This window comes from Monodon monoceros, unplaced genomic scaffold (assembly GCF_005190385.1).
Source record: "Monodon monoceros isolate NGI ecotype Baffin Bay Population unplaced genomic scaffold, NGI_Narwhal_1 Super_Scaffold_16, whole genome shotgun sequence".
NCBI classification, from domain to species: Eukaryota; Metazoa; Chordata; class Mammalia; order Artiodactyla; family Monodontidae; genus Monodon; species Monodon monoceros.
Genome location: NW_021703772.1, coordinates 52,252,863 through 52,273,589, shown reverse-complemented (window position 1 = coordinate 52,273,589; position 20,727 = coordinate 52,252,863). Strand labels below are relative to the sequence as shown.

Here is a 20,727-nt window from a genome sequence, read left to right as displayed (position 1 = left end):
CTGAAAGTGAGGGGATGGAAAAGGATATTCCATGCAAATGGAAATCAAAAGAAAGCTGGAGTAGCAGTTCTCATATCAGACAAAATAGAGTTTAAAATAAAGTCTATTATAAAAGACAAAGAAGAACACTACATAATGATCAAGGGAATCAATCCAAGAAGAAGGTATAACAATTGTAAATATTTATGCAACCAACATAGGAGCACCTCAATACATGAGGCAAATGCTAACAGCCATAAGAGGGGAAATTGACAGTAACACAATCATAGCAGGGGACTTTAACAGCCCACTTTCACCAATGCACAGATCATCCAAAATGAAAATAAATAAGGAAACACAAGCTTTAAATGATACATTAAAGAAGATGAACTTAATTGATATTTATAGGACATTCCATCCAAAAACAACAGAATACACTTTCTTCTCAAGTGCTCATGGAACATTCTCCAGGATAGATCATATCTTGGGTCACAAATCAAGCCTTGGTAAATTTAAGAAAATTGAAATCGTATCAAGTATCTTTTCCAACCACAACGCTATGAGAATAGATATCAATTACAGGAAAAATATGTAAAAAATAAAGATATATGGAGGCTAAACAATACACTACTTAACAACCAAGAGATCACTGAAGAAATCAAAGAGGAAATCAACAAATACCTAGAAACAAATGACAATGAAAACACGATGACGCAAAACCTTTGGGATACAGCAAAAGCAGTTCTAAGAGGGAAGTTTACAGCAATACTGTCCTACCTCAAGAAACAAGAAACATCTCAAATAAACAACCTAACCTTACACCTAAAGCAATTAGAGAAAGAAGAACAAAAAATCCAAAGTTAGCAGAAGGAAAGAAATCATAAAGATCAGATCAGAAATAAATCAAAAAGAAATGAAGGAAACAATAGCAAAGTTCAATAAAACTAAAAGCTGGTTCTTTGAAAAGATAAACAAAATTGATAAAACATTAGCCAGACTAATCAAGAAAAAAGGGGAGAAGACTCAAATCAATAGAAATAGAAATGAAAAAGGAGAAGTAACAACAGACACTGCGGAAATACAAAGGATCATGACAGATTATTACAAGCAACTCTATGCCAATAAAATGGACAACCTGGAAGAAATGGACAAATTCTTAGAAATGCACAACCTTCCGAGACTGAACCAGGAAGAAACAGAAAATATGAACAGACCAATCACAAGCACTGAAATTGAAACTGTCATTAAAAATCTTCCAACAAACAAAGGCCCAGGACCAGATGGCTCCACAGGCGAATTCTAGCAAACATTTAGAGAAGAGCTAACACCTATCCTTCTCAAACTCTTCCAAAATATAGCAGAGGGAGGAACACTCCAAAACTCATTTTACGAGGCCACCATCACCCTGATACCAAAACCAGACAAAGATGTCACAAAGAAAGAAAACTACCGGCCAATATCACTGATGAACATAGATGCAAAAATCCTCAACAAACTACTAGCAGACAGCATCCAACAGCACATTAAAAGGATCATACACTGTGATCAAGTGGGTTTATCCCAGGAATGCAAGGATTCTTCAGTATATGCAAATCAATCAATGTGATACAACATATTAACAAATTGAAGGAAAACAACCATAAGATCATCTCAATAGATGCAGAAAAAGCTTTTGATAAAATTCAACATCCATTTATGATAAAAACCCTCCAGAAAGTAGGCACAGAGGGAACTTACCTCAACGTAATAAAGGCCATATATAACAAACCCACAGCCAACATCGTTCTCGATAGTGAAAAACTGAAACCATTTTCTCTAAGATCAGGAACAAGACAAGGTTGCCCACTCTCACCACTATTATTCAGCATAGTTTTGGAAGTTTTAGCCACAGCAATCAGAGAAGAAAAATAAATTAAAGGAATCCAAATCAGAAAAGAGAAGTAATAAAACCGTCATTGTTTGCACTCTATGACACTATACATAGAGAATCCTAAAGAGTCTACCAGAAAACTACTAGACCTAATCAATGAATTTGGTAAAGTAGGAGCATACAAAATTAATGCACAGAAATCTCTTGCAATCTTATATACTGATGATGGAAAATGTGAAAGAGAAATTAAGGAAACACTCCCATTTACCATTGCAACAAAAAGAATAAAATACCTAGGAGTAAACCTACCTAAGGAGACAAAAGACCTGTATGCAGAAAACTATAAGACATTGATGAAAGAAATTAAAGATGATACAAACAGATGGAGAGATATACCATGTTCTTGGATTAGAAGAATAAACACTGTGAAAATGATTATACTACCCAAAGCAATCTACAGGTTCAATGCAATCCCTATTAAACTACCACCGGCATTTTTCACAGAACTAGGGCAAAAATGTCACCATTTGTATGGAAACACAGAAGACCCCGAATAGCGAAAACAATCTTGAGAAAGAAAAATGGAGCTGGAGGAATCAGGCTCCCAGACTTCGGACTATACTACAAAGCTACAGTAATCAAGACAGTATGGTACTGGTGCAAAAACAGAAATATAGATCAATGGAACAGAATAGAAAGCTCATTGATAAACCCACTCACATATGGTCACCTTATTTTTGATAAAGGAGGCAAGAATATACAATGGAGAAAAGACAGCCTCTTCAATATGTGGTGCTGGGAAAACTGGATAGCTACATGTAAAAGAATGAAATTAGAACACTCCTTAACACCACACAAAAATAAACTCAAAGTAGATTAAAGACCTAAATGTAAGGCCAGACAGTATAAAACTCTTAGAGGAAAACATAGTCGGAACACTCCATGACATAAATCACTGCAAGATCCTTTTTGACCCACCTCCTAGAGAAATGGAAATAAAAACAAAAATAAACAAGTGGGACCTAATGAAACTTAAAAGCTTTTGCACAGCAAAGGAATCCATAAACAAGATGAAAAGACAGCCCTCAGAATGGGAGAAAATATTTGCAAATGAAGCAACTGACAAAGGACTAATCTCCAAAATTTACAAGCAGCTCAGTATCAAAAAAACAAACAACCCAATCCAAAAATGGGCAGAAGACCTAAATAGACATATCTTCAAAAAAGATATACAGATTGCCAACAAACTCATGAAAGGATGCTCAACATCACTAATCATTAGAGAAATGCAAATCAAAACTACAATGAGGTTCTCACCTCACACCCGTCAGAATGGCCATCATCAAAAAATCTACAAACAATAAATGCTGGAGAAGGTGTGGAGAAAAGGGAACCCTGTTGCACTGTTGGTGGGAATGTCAATTGATACAGCCCCTATGGAGAAGAGTATGGAGGTTCCTTAAAAAACTAAAAGTAGAACTACTATACGACCCAGCAATCCCACTACTGGGCATATACCTTGAGAAAACCATAATTCAAAAAGAGTCAATGTACCACAATGTTCATTGCAGCTCTGTTTACAATAGCCAGGACATGGAAGCAACCTAAGTGTCCATCGACAGATAAATGGATAAAGGAGATGTGGTACATATATACAATGGAATATTACTCAGCCATAAAAAGAAATGAAGTTGAGTTATTTCTAGTGAGGTGGATGGACCTAGAGTCTGTCATACAGAGTGAAGTAAGTCAGAAAAGAAAAACAAATACTGTATGCTAAGAACCTAGGGGCATGAGAAGAATAAAGACACAAATGTAGAGAATGGGCTTGAGGACTTGGGGAGGTGGAAGGTTAAGCTGGGACAAACTTAGAGAGTTGCCTGGACTTATATATACTACCAAAATAGATAGCTAGTGGGAAGCAGCCGTATAGTACAGGGAGATCAGCTCGGTGCTTTGTGACCACCTAGAGGGGTGGGATGGAGAAACAAGAGGGAGGAAATATGGGGATATTTGTATATGTATAGCTGATTCACTTTGTTATACAGCAGAAACTAACACACCATTGTAAAGCAATTATACTCCTATAAAGGTGTTAAAAAAATTAAATTAAAAAAAATTTAAAACAACAACAACAACAATAAAAAACAAAATGCATCTCACACAGTAATTCCCAAATACTTGATCATAGAATAGTACTGGTATGGGATATTTTTACTGGTTTTTGGTTGAAGTGAGGAAAATGATGACAATGTAATGAGTTTTTTTCCCAATTAAATTTATTTAAATATTTGCTCTTATATGTTATATTTACATTATTATTCCTTTGTAAGACCATGTTATAATATGCTGGTGTTACGTTATAATTTTAAGAAGTTTAGAATAAGGCAGCAAAATTAAAAGCTATCAGTTGGCCCTAACATGTTTTGGAACTTTTACTGGTCTATTAAAGTCATCAGTCTAGTAACTATTTACCTAATGCAAGCAATCAATTATAAAAATTCTTTTGTCTGAAAACTGGACTAGTTACTTATTGCTGATGTAACAAATTACTACAAACAGTGTCTTCAACAACAAGAATTTATTATACTGCTCCTCTTGTGTAGGTTAGAAATCTGACCCCGGCCTCACTGGGCTATCATCAAGGTGGTGGGAGGGCCACATTTTCCTCTGGAGGCTCTAGGGGAGAAAGCATCTCCTTGCCTTTTTCTTGGCTTTGCTCCTAGAAGCCTCCAGCACACCGTGGTTTGTAGCTCTTCTCTCCATCTTCAAAGTCACCAACAGGAGAATGACTCCATCTCACACTGCAGCATATTACTCCGACCTCTTGCCTCATTACATCTCCTCTTCCTTCTGCCTCCCTCTGTCACTTTTAACCATCCTTGTGATTACATTGGCCCCACCTGGATAATCCAGGCTAATGTCCCTCTTTTAAGATCAGCTGATTAGCTGCCTTACTTCATCTGCAGCCTTAATTTCCCTTTGCCCCCACCCCCCACCCCCTGCCCCGTAACCTTACATATGCACAGATTCCAGGGATAAAGATATGGACATCTCTTTTTTGGGGGGGGGGCCGAATTATTCTGTCTACCACATTAACAAATTTAGCCTAAACAGCAACTGAGACAGAAGCATTAACGTGGTTTAATTTTGGTTATTTCCTTAGGATGAGTTATGAGCATTGAAATTGGTGGATATATGTATTGTAAAGGTTTTTCAATCATATTGTCAAATTGCTTTGCAAAAACCATTGCAAACTATTACATCAAATTAAAGATTAGATTCTAAGATGCATTGTCATTTCATGTGCCATTAAGGAAGAAAAATGACTTCCAATTAAACTATGACACTTTTTTATCACTTAGACTTTTTATTTTATAGTTATTTAAAGAATTTTCTTAAACTTACTTGGCCTTAGGTTTTTATCTTGCATCACAACGATACGAAGAACTATGGCCACGTTCGTGCATTCACAGGCAGTGCCAGCTACATCAGAAGTGCTGCCTGGCTGAGAGTGATTTAAGACCTCATCGATTAGATGGTACCTTTTGATTTTGGAGATGTTAAAATGTGCACATTAGAATCAATGAAATGTAATATATAGAGACCCTTAGAATATGATGATTTAACATTCTTGATTCCCACTCTTCACTAGTACCTGAGATGGTCCGTGACGGGGGGTGATTTCAACTTCGCTGTGACACATATTGCTTGTTTCCCATCTGGTCACAGAACAGGGTACCTCACTTGGTGAATGAACGTGGTGGGTTATGCACTTGACTCACATGGCCTTGAATGCACCTGTGCAGCAACTCACACACAGCTTGCCACTCCATGCCTAAATTTAAGAATATGCAAAAATTTCCTGTAACTCTCATGAATGCCGAGTCTATGGTGGACAGTTATAAAAAACAGCACATATTACCCTGGGGGAAGAAGAGTTTCAAAAAATGTGCTTGAATAATTAAAAAATAACTGCCACTTATTTAGAGCTTACTGTGTGTCAGCCATTATACTAAGGGCTGTGTCAACATTTCCTCACTTAATCTCCCATAACTAACAACCTTGTACAGAAGATATAAATATGCCCCTTTTGTAGATGAAAAAAGTGCGTCCTGGACTAGGTAAATAATATGTTCCAGGAAACCTGGCTAGGAGGGGCAGAGCTAGGTTTTGAACCATGGTTTGTTTGAGTCTAATCACAGTACATACTACCTTCTATATTAATTATATCTAAGCAAATAAATCACTGCTTTCAACTTACATTAAAGTTAGGGGGAATTTTTCTGCCTCTACTGTAATTCATCTTTCTTACTGGATGATGCTAATAAGATACCTCAGGAAAGCATACTTTATGAAAATGAATAAATTTCAAGGAGTAACAGCACAAAATATAGATTTATCATTTTTTCCCTAAACTGAGACTGGCTAAAATCTACTTCCCTCCCAAGGACATCTCTGCTACCTCCAACTACCATTTGAAAATTATTTATTCTGCATACTTTTTAAATTAATAATATATTTTTGCTAAGTATTCAAGTTTTCTTCTCTGAAAAAGAACTCCACAAATTAAAAATTATTATATATTGAAATGAGGGGCAACTTATATCACTGGCGTATTTCAATTTTAATAAATAGGTATAGAGCTTCCCTGGTGGTGCAGTGGTTAAGAATCCGTCTGCCAATGCAAGGGACACGGGTTCGAGCCCTGGTCCAGGAAGATCTCACATGCCACGGAGCAACTAAGCTTGTGTGCCACAACTACTGAGCCTGTGTGCCACATCTATTGAAGCCCGCGTGCCTAGAGCCCATGCTCTACAACAAGAGAAGCCACCGCAATGAGGAGCCAGCGCACCGCAACAAAGAGCAGCCCCCACTCGCCGCAACTAGAGAAAGCCCACGCACAGCAACGAAGACCCAACGCAGCCAAAAATAAAAATAAATCAAATAAATAAATTTTAAAAATAAAAAAATAAAATAGGTATAAACACTTGTATAATCTGGAAATTTACCCTCTCATATAATAGGTGGAACTGAAGTTATGATTTTCAAAGAAATCAGAAAAAAAGATAGCCTAATAATCTCTTTCTACATTATCATTGGTCTACAGTTTGAACAATCATTGACGTTTACTTTTTAACTTAGCAAATAGACGTTCTTTTCTTATTATTTCTCCACCTCGCTGATTCTCAGCATCTCTACTACTAAGTAGTTCTCCACCTTGACCGTACATTGGAATCACTCGGGCCGGGGTGGGGGTGGGGTTAGAAAAGTACTAATGTCTGGGTCTCACCCCCAGAGTTTATGATTTAATTACTTGGCAGTGTAGCCCATGCACCAGGAGTTTTAACCACTCCCCAGTCATCACCAGGTGATTCTAATATGGAGCCCAAGTTGCGAACCATGAATACAAAGGGTTAGATAATAGAAAACACATCTGTGAGTTTGAGAAAGAACGCTGATTCTAATGGCTTAACAGTGATACTTTTGAATTAGCTACTGATTTCCATGTATATGTCATATCTGTTCCTAACACCACAGCAAATGAAGACATAGTTGTGTTGCTAAATACTCTAGGTATTTCATGGATCAAGAAATATAACCAGATCATTATCTCATTTGTTAACTCTGCTCCTAAAATTATCTTATTTGTTTCTGGAATTCTGTAACAAATTTGTGTTTGGATCATAGCACCAGAAAATTCGATAGTACTACTGTCTTGGGGGAAGGGAGTGGGAGTGTGTAGTAATAAGGTTTAAAATTTATAACTTACCATCTTGAGCAGTAATCCTGGCCAAGTTTCTTAAAAGACAATTTGACACACTAATACAACTTCTGCCAAAAATAATCATTTGCAGAGCCAAAGTAACTTTAGGTACGATAAACTGGGCCCAATGCATGAATCTATGAAACAAAACAATTGTAAGTCTATCCGTACTTTTGATGTTGCTGTTTTCTCTAAAAATACACATAGAAGAAAGCAAGATTTTGTATAGCAAATGGTAGAGATACAGCTAGGCCCCCAATAATAATAATTTCTATTCATATAGAATTTTATAATTTTTTTAGCTTTTTCACAATAAAGTTCTTTATTTGGTTTCTGTGGTGATTTAAAGTCACCTCACTTCTCGGTAATGTTCTTTCTTAAATAAATGTTTTTTTTCAGCCCAAGTGGTGTACTAATAGGTAATTTAAAAGAAAATTCGTGACTGGTTGATGAGAAGCTATCATGATGCTGTCAACAAAGATAAGGTAAGTCACTATGATGTTTATATCTGGCATTATTGCTGGTTCTAATTAGCATATTTACCTTTGGTTCAGACTCTACATCATTATACATGAATACTGCACTTTACATAGCTCCTTAGTGTTATGTCTTCTAAATAGACAACTGGCAACCGCAACAGCAAACACTCCGTAAGAGGAAAATATGACCTCTTAAGAGGAAAGTGTCATCTACTGTGACTTGATGTCAGCAAATGAATATTCATTCAAATTAACATCTGTTAACTTCCATAAGCCACCGTACTAAATCAGTTTTAAAAAGCTATACGGAGATAAATATCATATCACCTTCACTCGTCCCAAATCAATCTCTTTAAAATGGGATCCCTTTTGTTAGGATTTTACATTCCACATCCCACACTAAACCACGGTGTAGCTACTTAGCTTCTGCAATTTAGAGCCTATGCCTATGCTCCTGATGTCAGCCCGATACTAGTTTTTACTTATTCCTTATTTGCAGCACCTACGTCATGTGGTTTATCCAGTTATGTGGTTGTGAATGCTGCAATGTTGATCCTTACTTTCAGTCTTTAACAAACAAGTGCTTGTTCTTGTAGCAAATTGACTATCTGTGCACACACACACATACGCTCATATATGTATAAACATTTGCACTTTTTTACTAATTAGACTAAAGTTACTCAGATTAAGTCATTAATCTGTATACTGTACCAGGCTAGGCACAAATTGCCTAGTTGTCCTGAGGATTTTCTCTAGACAACTCCTATAAATGACTCACTATTATTTTTATATTCTCACATAGTTAAATGAACAAATATAATTTCTTAATCTTTTAGTGTTCTTTTCAGAAACCCAGAAATTTCAGCATTCTATAAACTATCCCTTAGCTGACATTAGGCACAAATGAACTCTTGATCCTATCATAAAGTGAAGAGGCTAATCAATGTTAAAATGTTCTTTAGTCTAAACTTGGAGATATTTTTAAAATTTGAAAGAAAATGTTAAATTTCAGCATGAACTGCTTTGTATTTAAGATTGGCCATCTCTTCTACTAATATTGAAGTGATAGAGTACCAAGATTTAGTTTCATAATCTCTCACTTTTTAAGGGTTAGTCCACTTTGGGAGACTTTTTTTTCTATTAAGAATCACTGACCTGCATGTACAGCATTAATAGGGAACAATTTCGAAATAACTTTTGTTGTTTTTTTTAATGGAAGTGCAGAGAAAAGTGGGATGATATATACATTTGATTTAATAAATACAATAATTTAAAATTTAGGTCAAGATTATAACAGGCTAAAAGGGATAGTAAAGAAAAGGGACAAAGGAAGAGAATGGCATTAAAAAAAGAACGAACTAGAGAGAGATTAGCAGAAGAAAAATTGCCCAAACGGACCACAGATCATTTCTGATTTTTATAAGAGCTTCCTTACATGTCTCTTTCTCATTGAACAGTCTCTCTGTCAACCCCAGCAACCAAAGACAGTCCAAAAGTAACCCTGATGGGATGCCTAAAACTTCCTCATTCTTCGCTGGCTGTCAACATCTCCAGCCTGTCCCAAGGGTCCCAATTATTTCCTTTCTGGCTATGGGGCCAGTGATGCTAGTTCCTTCTCTTCCCTCCCATCCCCTCACTCGGAATGCCACTTACTTATCTAGAAGTGGCATAGCATAGCAGTCAAGAGCGTAGGCTTCCCAGCCAGAGTCCACCATTCACTTGTCACGTGACTTTGGGCAAGTTGCTTTATCTCTCTGTGCCTTGGTTTTCTCATCTGTAACATTAATATATAATAACAGTACCTGCCTTATGGGGGCTATTAAGAGAATTAAATGAGCCAGTGCATATAAAATACAGCATAAAAGACAATTAAGTGTTACAGAAGTGTTTGCTATTATCCAACAAATATTTCTTGAGCGCCAACAACATGCTAGGCACAGGGGATACAGTTGTGATGGCAGGGAGTGAGTGAAAGAGACCAGTATCTGAAGTATCCTAGCTGGAAGGTTGAACTCTGAACTCTGTTCTCCTTAAAAAGAAAAGAAAAGAAAAGAAAAAACTGGATAACTTGCTACGATGCAAAAATAATTCAACTGCTGCTTTTTTAACCATATAATTATCCTAAGATAGAACTTGTTTTCCATCTACTCAACCAGTGCTTACTTCTTCAGAGCCTGCTGTGTGTGTGTGTGTGTGTGTATGTGTGTGTTTTGAAAGACGTCATCTACATTCAAAACTATAGTTTTCCCAGTTGTTCAGTAGGTACTCCATGTTTGTTTGTTGAATAAGCATATAAAATCCCTCTTTTACATCCTCTGGCTTCTCCTTTAATGTATTTGAAGGTAGTAAAAGCACAATTCTAAGGGGCTGCTTATTATAAGAAGAGGAGGTGAGTGAAATTCTGCTATTGTTTTTTAGGCAGGAAACTCCTGTTCTTGGATTTTGAAGTCCTCCCTCTTAAACCATCCTGCTAGATTATAAACCCTTTAGAGAAGAGACGGTATCACGTCTTGTTTGACACACATCTTCTAGCGCTGTGCTTTGTCCTTGAAAAGACATTTGTTATGTTTGTTAAACGAGTAAATAAAGGCTCAGATATGCAAATAATTATATTTCCTAAGTTCAAGTGGGGGTTTTTGTGTGGGTGGCAAAAATGGCCATAGGTAAGTTATGGACTTTTTTTTTCTAAGAAATTTCTCCAGGGACAAGGAAAAAACTTAAATTTAGAATTAATCTAACCAAGAAGTGGAAATTTCACCGGATGTAAACAACCTTATTAGAAATGACATTATTTTCTTTGGAAAATTTCAAACAACTAGAATTACTGGTATATATATTTTCCACTTAAATTGACAACTGGTTTGGTATATTCATATAGCCAAAATAACTGAGGGTGGGGTGGGGAGGGATAGCTGGTTATGGTAGGTAGCCTTTATGTAAGAAGCACATTCAAATTTTTTCAAGCCAAACTGAATTTTAATGGATAATCAACTTGTGTGGTTACATATGGCCTTAAATCATTGCTGGCCAGTACAACCCAGCAATCCCACTACTGGGCATATACCCTGAGAAAACCATAATTCAAAAAGAGTCATGTACCACAATGTTCATTGCAGCTCTATTTACAATAGCCAGGACGTGGAAGCAACCTAAGTGTCCATCGACAGATGAATGGATAAAGAAGATGTGGCACATATATGCAATGGAATAAAAAAGAAACAAAACTGAGTTATTTGTAGTGAGGTGGATGGACCTAGAGTCTGTCATACAGAGTGAAGTAAGTCAGAAAGAGAAAAACAAATACCGTATGCTAACATATATATATGGAATCCAAAAAAAAAAAAAAATGGTCTTGAAGAACCTAGGGGCAGGACAGGAATAAAGACGCAGACCTACTAGAGAATGGACTTGAGGACACGGGGAGGAGGAAGGGTAAGCTGGGACAAAGTGAGAGAGTGGCATGGACATATATACACTACCAAATGTAAACCCGATTGCTAGTGGGAAGCAGCCTCATAGCACAGGGAGATCAGCTCGGTGCTCTGTGACCACCTAGAGGAGTGGGATAGGGAGGGTGGGAGGGAGGGAGATGCAAGAAGGAGTGGATATGGGGATATATGTATATGTATAACTGATTCACTTTGTTATAAAGCACAAACTAACACACCATTGTAAAGCAATTATACTCCAATAAAGATGTTAAAAAAAAATCATTGCTGGCATAATCTTGCCATTAAGCAATGCTAGAATTTAAAAAAGCATTACCAGCCATACTAGTTAATTCAGTTTGCTCAACAGCACTTACTTATACAATAGCATAAATCATAGATTCCAGAATCAGAAAAAACCTCCAGACTTATTTTGCTGATGAGGAACCTGGCATCTAGAAGGATGAACAATGTAATGGGAACTAGAATCCAAGATGCCAGGTTTCTGGGTCAGTGACCATGATGTTCTGATTAAGAGCTAGAGAAAGTTGGACCAAATATATAACAGTTTTATTTTTCCATTGGTCCTTTTAAATGCCTCTGCCAATGAGTCTGAGATTGATTGAGGTTGATTAATTTTAATCTTAGTCGCCAGCATTTAGCTTTATAGAACACGTAACTCCACCTCTTCTATGTAGACACTGTATAAAGCAGATTAGAAAAGGTTTTGCTGCCCTACTGTATTTTTAGAAAAGAACATAAGCCAATATTCATTTTCTGACTATGGTTCTATAAGAAGTTTGGTCATTGTTCTCCTGACACGTATTTCAGAGCTTAGGGTCACATACCAAACACCCTTAATTTATTTGAATGTATGAACCTATTGGCCTTTAATTTCTCTAAATAATTTTGGATTCCCATATGCTTAGCCTGTGCTACTTTTCATGTCCATAAATATGTCAGACAGTGGGAAAAGATCTTTCTTCTTGTTGTTGCTGTTATTCTATAACAGTCCCTTCAACTGACTTTGAGTGTGAAGGTAACTTGGCCATCCATTCATTCATTCAGGTATTATTTACTAAATATTATATGCCAGGCACTGTATTAGGCACAAAACACTGATATGGTCCCTGCCCTCATTCTAGGAGGGGGATAAAAATATCAAAGAAATAAACACAAAATATTTGTTTACAAACCATGATAAGTATTATACAATATATATAGGATATTATAAGTGATTATTACCAGATTACCCAATTTATAACAGCGTATCGGAGCTCTTTCTCATGCTTATGAACATGGGTGAGAAAAGACTGTTACACTTTTAAGAACTTTCTGATGATATCCTTTTGACATTTCTATAGGAGCTAGTGACTTGGAAAAGTGGTCTGTATGCCCTGGTGGATATGACAGCATAGTGAAATGGGGGCCGAATGCAGACTTGAGGAAAGTGATTTGGTATCTCTGAGACTGTTTCCTTGGTTAAAAGTCTAGCACTTCAATATCATCTTCTTGGATTATAAGTACTGCTACTAAGCAGTCATTCCTTAATATGAGTCCAAGCTTCTCCTTACCCTCACCACACACTGAGTATATAGTCTTACTGAAAACTATCACTTTTTTTTAACCCACTCACATCACTCTGTGATATTTACTTTATCTGAGCTATTTTGGGATGTTATAATTCAGAGAAGTTAAAATCATATGCATTCTGACATTTTACTAGGCACATCTTTGAGATCTTTTATAAATGACAAGCCTGTAGAATCTAGACCTGAATAAAACTAAAATATAACTCAACATATTTAATTAATATCCCCATTTTAAAATATATTGTTTTACTTCTTTGATATAAAGACATTTAAGTAAAATGGAAACTTGTTTATCATTGCAAATTAAACTACTTTCTTTGCAGCCCCAAATTAAAACATATTGTTTCCTATTGAATCTCTTCCAATTAGATAACCACTTGTGCAATATGGAAAAGATGGCCAGAATCACAAATAAACTGGCCCTTAACCCAAAATGATTGTTTGCATATTTCTTCAAAAGCTTTTGTATACATTTTCCAGGCAATCATATTGTGCATACAAGTTTGTTTTCTGAAGCAGAAAGTATACACTTAACCTGATTTTACACATGACATACTGTAAAGCATCTTGGAAAACTTTAAGTGACATAATGTTAAGTAAAACAACAGTTAAAAAGATGATGCATGACATCTTTGTTAGTTTTATTAAGTAAGTAGGACATGAGCTGATCTCACAGAAAAGGATTTACCATGAGAAGTACAAATGATAGTTATAATACTCACTATTTTATATTCACGTACAGTCCGTTGAGTGAATGGACCATAATTTACTAAAGCATAGCCTTTATGTGGGACAGTTTGAGTGGTTTCCATTTTTATATAGTATAAATTACACTGGGGTAAACATTGTCAAGCATATGGCATTTTTTAATATTTTGGATTATTTCCTTAGGATAGATTCCCAGAAGTAGAATTACTAGGTTAAAGGGTATGAACATTTTTATGACTCCCGAAACACATCGCCAAATTGCTTTCCAAAAAAAGGTTATATCAATTTACAATGCCACCAGCAATACAGGAAAGTGCCCTTCTCATAATATTCTCACAAGTATTTGGCATCATACAGCTTTTAGATTTGTAAATTTTGTGGAATATATATATATATATCTTAGATTTTTAAGACAACATGTAGTTCAATAACCTCCAATTTCGAATCTGTCCTTTAACTGTCTATGATGATTTGATATTTTTATAAGTCTATTTAGAATTATATGTGATGTATATTAATCTTTTTTCATAGTACAAACTGCTCTATTTTGATGTTTCAGCTTGGTGACTGCACGTGTATGTGCGTCAGGAAGCATACTGAGGATTCAATTTTTGTACCTGGTCAAATACATATTTTCTTCTGTGATTTTTCTTTTTCTGTTGGTTTTTAGCATAGCTTATCATAACTCATCTCTATCTATAATAAGTAATCAAATTATTCTAACTTTCCCAAGGAGCGATTTTTAAAAAACTTAACTCTTGAATTCATCTGTAATTTATGTTGATGTATAAGGTATGGTTCTAAGTTATGTTTTCCATATTGGGAACTAGTTACCTCAATATCATTAATTGAATAATCCTTCATTTTTCTATGTTTTAGATGAAGTCTCATTTGTTATATATTAAATCACCTAATTCTTATTTACTTCTTCTGTTTCAGTGATCTGTCTGTCCTTGAGCCAGAGCTTACTGTTTTATTTAATGAAGAGCCCCTTCACACAGCTTTTTATGGATTTTAAAAATGGTCTTTATTTTTTCTTATATCGACCTTAAAACTTTGACAAATTCTGAAAGTCTACTTGTATTTACATTTCTTTTAATTTATAAAAATAATAATTTTAAAAAGTTAAAACAGTATTTTCACCAAATGTACACCTCTGTACTTATTCACACCATTTTTTCCTCATTATAATAGTAGTAGCCAGCTCATTGAAAAAAAAAATGCTGAATATAGAAAGAATTAAAAAGGTTATTCATAGTTGCTGTAAAGTATAAGCATAGTTAACCTTTTATTTTATTTTATTATTTTTCTTTAAAGTTTTTTTTGATGTGGACCATTTTTACAGTCTTTATTGAATTTGTTACATAATTGCTTCTGTTTTACGTTTTTGGTTTCTTAGCCTTGAGGCATGTGGGATCCTAGCTCCCTGACTAGGGATCTAACCCGCAGCCCCTGCATTGGAAGGTGAAGTCCCAACCACTGGACCGCCAGGGAAGTCCCTAGTTAACCTTTTAGAGTATATTCCTTTCAGATATTTTTATCTTGCTAGCTGTACAGATATAGTGCATATTCATTTGACAGATATTTATTGAGCACTTACTTTGTGCCAGATACCTTCCTAGGCATTGAGTCAAGCTCTGGTTTCACAAAATGGACAAATCCTGCCCTCATTAACATTTTATCATAATCCAATTTTGTATTTTTGCATATTCCTCATATGTATTACTTTAATAACTGCAAATTTTATTGTGTGGGTGAATCAGTTTGTGTAATCATTTTCCTATAGTTGGACACTTCCAATTTTTCAATGCTATTTTTTCCACATTTAGAATACTTTCTTAAGATACATTTCTTGAAATGGAGAAATTTGGTTAAAGGCTATGAACACATTTAAGATTCCTGACACAGACTTACAAACTGCTTTTCAAACAGCTAGTACCAACTTTCATTGCCACTGGAAATGGACAAAGGGAAATTTTTTACTAATTTGCCAGCAATGATAATAATCACTAAAAATTGTTTTTGTTATTTTGATATATATCTCATTTTAATTTTCCTTTTTTTGATACCTAGCAAGGTTGAGGGTTTTGTTTTGTTTTGTTAAAATAAGTTTAAATAAATGTATTTCTTTTAAAATGTATCTATTCAGGGAATTCCTTGGCAGTCCAGTGGTTAGGACTCTCCACTTACACTGCAGGGGGCCCAGGTTCCATCCCTGGTCAGGGAACTAGGATTCTGAAAGCTGCACGGTGTGGCCAAAAAAAAATGTATCTGTTCATGACTTTCGTCTTATTAAGGTGCTTATGTTTTCATTTCATGTGTACAAGCTCGTTATGGAATAAAGACACAAGCCCTTTTTGGTATATACTCTCCCTCAGAGTTATCTCAAAGGAGAAAAGCGGGAAATGATCACTGAGTTTTGTGCCTTGAAGTCCCTGAAGTCAAACAGAGGCTTACCTTTCCATTTCCACGCCCCAGCCCAGGGTCTGGCACACAGAAGGTTTTGTACACATGACACAATGGAGGAACACTAGATGTCAATCAGTGCATTGGACTCTGGAGGTCCAGAGACACTGAGACTAGCAATGGCAATCACGGCTTCTTAAACTAAGCCTGGGCCAGGAAATGACTTCCTAATAAACCAAACTCTTTTATTTTTGAATGGATAGAAAGAGAGTTTTATAGCCAGATGACAAAAGGATACAAGTAACTGGATAGCATCTGAAACAGCCTGAAAAAAAGAAGGGTAAAAGGAAGGGATGTTGAGAAAGGTTATTGTGTGGAAGGAAACAAACAAAAGCATTCTGAAATCAACAAAACAAATTAATAAGTATTCTATATCCATTATGTGTAAGGTATGTTGTTGGCCATGGTGGGTGATTTTAAAAGATTTGTGGCCCTACTGTAGCTTATATAATCACTCAGTTCAGAAACTTATTAAGCAAATCAGATGTATATTTCTGTAGAATTCTTGGTTACACACACACAAACTCATGTACCTATATAACACTGAGACCCATTGAAAGGCATGGGAGAAAGCAACTCCCAAACCAGGTAAGTCTAAAGGATTCTGGGTCCTGCCTTGTCTGCCCTTGTAATGACCAGTTCCTTTTGGTCACAGCATTTGGGGGGGGGAAGAGAGAAGAGGTCTTTGTGGCAATATCTGCTGCAATTGAATTTTTTATCTTTCCTCTTACTTCTGCCTTTTTCAGAGTTGTGAGTGAGAAGCTGGAAGGACCCCATACCAAGAAGAGAAAAAGAGGAAACCAAGAGGGAACAATCTTCTTGTGGTAGCTGATGTCTACTTTGTGGTACTATTTTGAGGGGTCATATGGGAAAACATTTTTATTACATACTTTATAGAATAATTTGCACTAGATGAAATATGTATGTGCTCAGGAATGCCTATAAGACATGATCCCTGTTTCCAAGGGTAGACACGGCAAAAAAAAAAAGAGAAAGATAAAACAATTACAAAACAGGTGTCCTGTGAAGAACTTCAAGTTAGATAACAATTCATAACTTACAAGTTGCTTCTGGTCAGGATAGTGATGTCAGATGACCTTGGAGGAGAGCTGTGAGCTGGAAAGAATTTCTTGAACAAACCCCTTTAGTCAAGTGAATAATGGTAGCTGGGTACCTAATACTGTGAGGGCAGGCCACTAATGTCCCTCACCTTATGGAACCATTCATTTTCTTTATGGTGACTTTAACAATTTGGTAAGTACTATTTATTGAACACCTATTATGTCCCAGGTAATTTGCCCAGAGCATTATCTATATTATCACTTATTGATCCCCCCAGGCCCAGTTCATTGCAACTTCTTTTGACCCACACCCCATGGTGCATAACCCCAAGCTGAATTAATAATTCCACTACTAATTTTTAATTCATAATTAATAACACTCCACTCATTCTGTCCACTCCTTGAATGCAGCACTTCTCATCCTGTAGTCTACATTTCTGGTTGTTCCACTACCCACTGAGCTCAATAAGAGCAGCACCCATATTTCACTCCAATTTCTTAGCATTTGGTAGTTCCTAAGTAATCTGTTGCGTGAATATTGAGTGGAACTCCATGACTTCAAACTCATTGAAGAATCATGAAATTTTTGAGCAAGGATTTACACTTCTGCTACATACGAGAAAGATTTAACTGGAAAAAGTAACTTGCCTAGGCTTCCCTGATGGCGCAGTGGTTAAGAATCCACCTGCCAATGCAGGAGACACGGGTTCGAGCCCTGGTCCGGGAAGATCCCACATGCCGCGGAGCAACGAAGCCCGTGTGCCACAACTACTGAGCCTGTGCTTTAGAGCCCACAAGCCACGACTACTGAGCCCGCACGCCACAACTACTGAAGCCTGCGCGCCTAGAGCGCGTGCTCCACAACAAAAGAAGCCACTGCAATGAGAAGCCTGCGCACCACAACGAAGAGTAGCCCCAGTAGCCCCCGCTCGCCGCAACTAGAGAAAGCCAGCGCGCAGCAAGGAAGACACAACGCAGCCAAAACATACATACATACATACATATGTACATAAATAAATACAATTTATTTTTTTAAAAAAAGTAACTTGCCTGAGGTCACATGAATTTGATAGAATAAGATTAGAATCCAGTTCCCTTGCTTTTCAGTCCACTGTTGTTTCTTTTATCATGGAAAATGCTACCAAACACAACTAAATATCTTTATCTACCAATCTCCTAGCCCCACCCTAATCCTATCAGCAAATTGCCATTGGGCCTTCAGTCTACTTCTGTAATATTAAATTTCCTAAAATATCCCACTTTTTTATATATAGCTTTCCTTTCACAACTTCCCATTCCAAATAGAGCAAAATCCAAACTCCAAATTGGTTGGCTTTTGCTGTAGCAGCACAGTGTAAAAGTTGGGGGAAACTTCTGCCTGTATTTTCACTAACAAGCTCTTTCCACAGGTACACTTTGATCCAGCCCAGTGAAACTTCTTGTCAACACACACACCATGCTCTGTCTGAGACTTCCTATTCCTTCTGACTAGAGTGTCCTTCCTCCTAATCGACCTGGTACACTTTAATGACCTGTTCCCCTTCTGGACTGGTTGCTTCTAGCACAGAGTAGAGACCTGGCTTGAGTCACACAGTAGTTGAATGAGTGAATTTTGTGTGTCCAGCACCTAGGGCATAGCCCTCTGAAAGGTTCGCTGAATGACTGTTGTCTTTGGAAAAATCACAGAAATGTAACTTACTCGTCAGAACTGTAAGCAACAATTTACCAAAACTTTTCTATTTGGAGGAAAAATAAGTAAACATATTGGCTCACTCAGCCTTTTTTTCTCCTTTTTTCCTTTCATTCTAGTTCAGATATTATGACTCTGCTATTGTCACTCCCTCTGTGAACTCCACATTCTCCCAGCACCCCTGCCCCTGACACTTGTGGGAGAGGAATCCCCAAATTCCTTAGGGGCTCCATCACTGGAGCAAGTTCTCAGTAGCAGAAGAAGGTCTGGGCTGCAAACAGGAAGTTTTTGTACTTCTGGCCACTTTGTGCCCGGGGCAAAAACTGCAGAGTCCACCTGGAGATTGCAAGAGAAAATGACAGAACAAAACTAACCTTCCCTTAACCCCATCTGAAGCTTTTCTGTGTAGACATTCTGACCCAGTATCACTTAGGGCTTCTTTTTCCAGAACTGGCGTCTAGCAGGCACATCAGAAGGGCATCCAGCAAAGCATCAGGTATAAACCCTCCTTACAAGGTCCCTGTTCACTTAAAAAAACCTTGAATGGGACATCTCAATAATTGTTCTGAATTTTTAAGTTTTCAAAGCATCCGAAGGACCTTCCCCTTTGAAAGGCTGAGGGCCAAGGAGAAGCAGAGGCTAGTCACCTAGTCTCGAAATCCTTTTTTCCTCCTTCAATGCCCAAGACCCCATCTTGCCCCTTTAGCTCACACGGGGGGCAAGAGGCAGCTTTCCTCCGCCTGCGTGCCTGGCTTCGTCAACGACACCCATTAGTCTCCAGTCTTCCAGGGCAGCGGGGGCCTCCCGTCCACGCGCCCCGGGCCCTTGCCCAGGCGTGGGGGCCCCGTGGACCACGCTGGCCCGTGTGTAGGGAGAGGAGATGCGGCCAGCCCCGGGGATGACCCTGGCCCCAGCCTGCGGGGGCGGGTAGTCCAATGGGCAGCCTCGCTCCGGAGGCGGGCTCAGGCCGGAAGCCACCCCGCGGCACAGCGGCCCCGCGAGACGGCGCCCGCGCCCCTGCCTTCTCCGGTACCGGCTCCGCGGCCAAGGGCGTCAGGGGCCAGCCCGCCGGGTCCCCGCCGCGCTCTTTGTCCTGGCCGCGCGCGGGCGGACGCGTGCGCCCCCCGGGTGAAGGGAGGCGCGGAGAGAGCGCGCGGGAGCGCGCGGGAACAGCTCGCGCCCGCCCCTCCGCCAGGCAAGCAGCGAGCGAGCACGCGCGCCGCCGCCGCGCCCTCCCCTCCCCCCGCGCTCGCCTCGGAACTTGCTGACTGCGCGGCCGGGAGGAGCCGAGCCGGGCGGCGGCAGCGGGAGGCCACAGTGCGCGGGGGTCTCCCGCGTCCCCTACGCCTCGCCGGGAGCTCGCGCCCTCGCCCAGCCGAGCTCCCACCCCCCACTTTTTTCCGAAGGCGCTGGGCGGCGCCACCCTCCGGCCGGAGCCCGGCACTGCACAACCCCCTCCGACTTTCAATGTTCCACACTCCCCGGCCAGAGCCTCCTCGGCTTCTTTTTTTCCCTCCCCCCCCTTTCCCCCCCCCAGCTGCCTCCATTTCCTTAAGGAAGGGTTTTTTTCTCTCTCCCTCCCCCACATCGTAGCGGCGCGCGAGCGGGCCGGGCGGGCGGCCGAGGTAAGGCGGCGGGGCCGGGGGGCCGCGTGGGGGGCGGCCGGGGCGGCGGCGGCGGTGGGGGA

General features: G+C 38.7%; 1 protein-coding gene across 3 annotated transcripts in view; it reads left to right on the top strand.

Annotated features, from left to right (window-relative positions):
* The first annotated feature begins 16,328 nt into the window (after positions 1-16,328).
* Positions 16,329-20,727, top strand: part of UBE2E3 (ubiquitin conjugating enzyme E2 E3) — a 105,622-nt gene continuing 101,223 nt past the window's right edge. Inside the window, exon 1 of one of the 3 annotated variants that reach the window (XM_029226089.1) lies at positions 16,329-17,113. Coding sequence is in view for 1 of the 3 variants with exons in the window: in XM_029226086.1 (XP_029081919.1) it covers positions 17,121-17,134 (14 nt within the window). In the remaining 2 variants the exon portion in view is untranslated. Of the gene's footprint in view, positions 17,135-20,233; positions 20,666-20,727 lie in introns of those variants that run through there. The other 2 variants (XM_029226086.1, XM_029226087.1) reach the window with 2 other exon arrangements.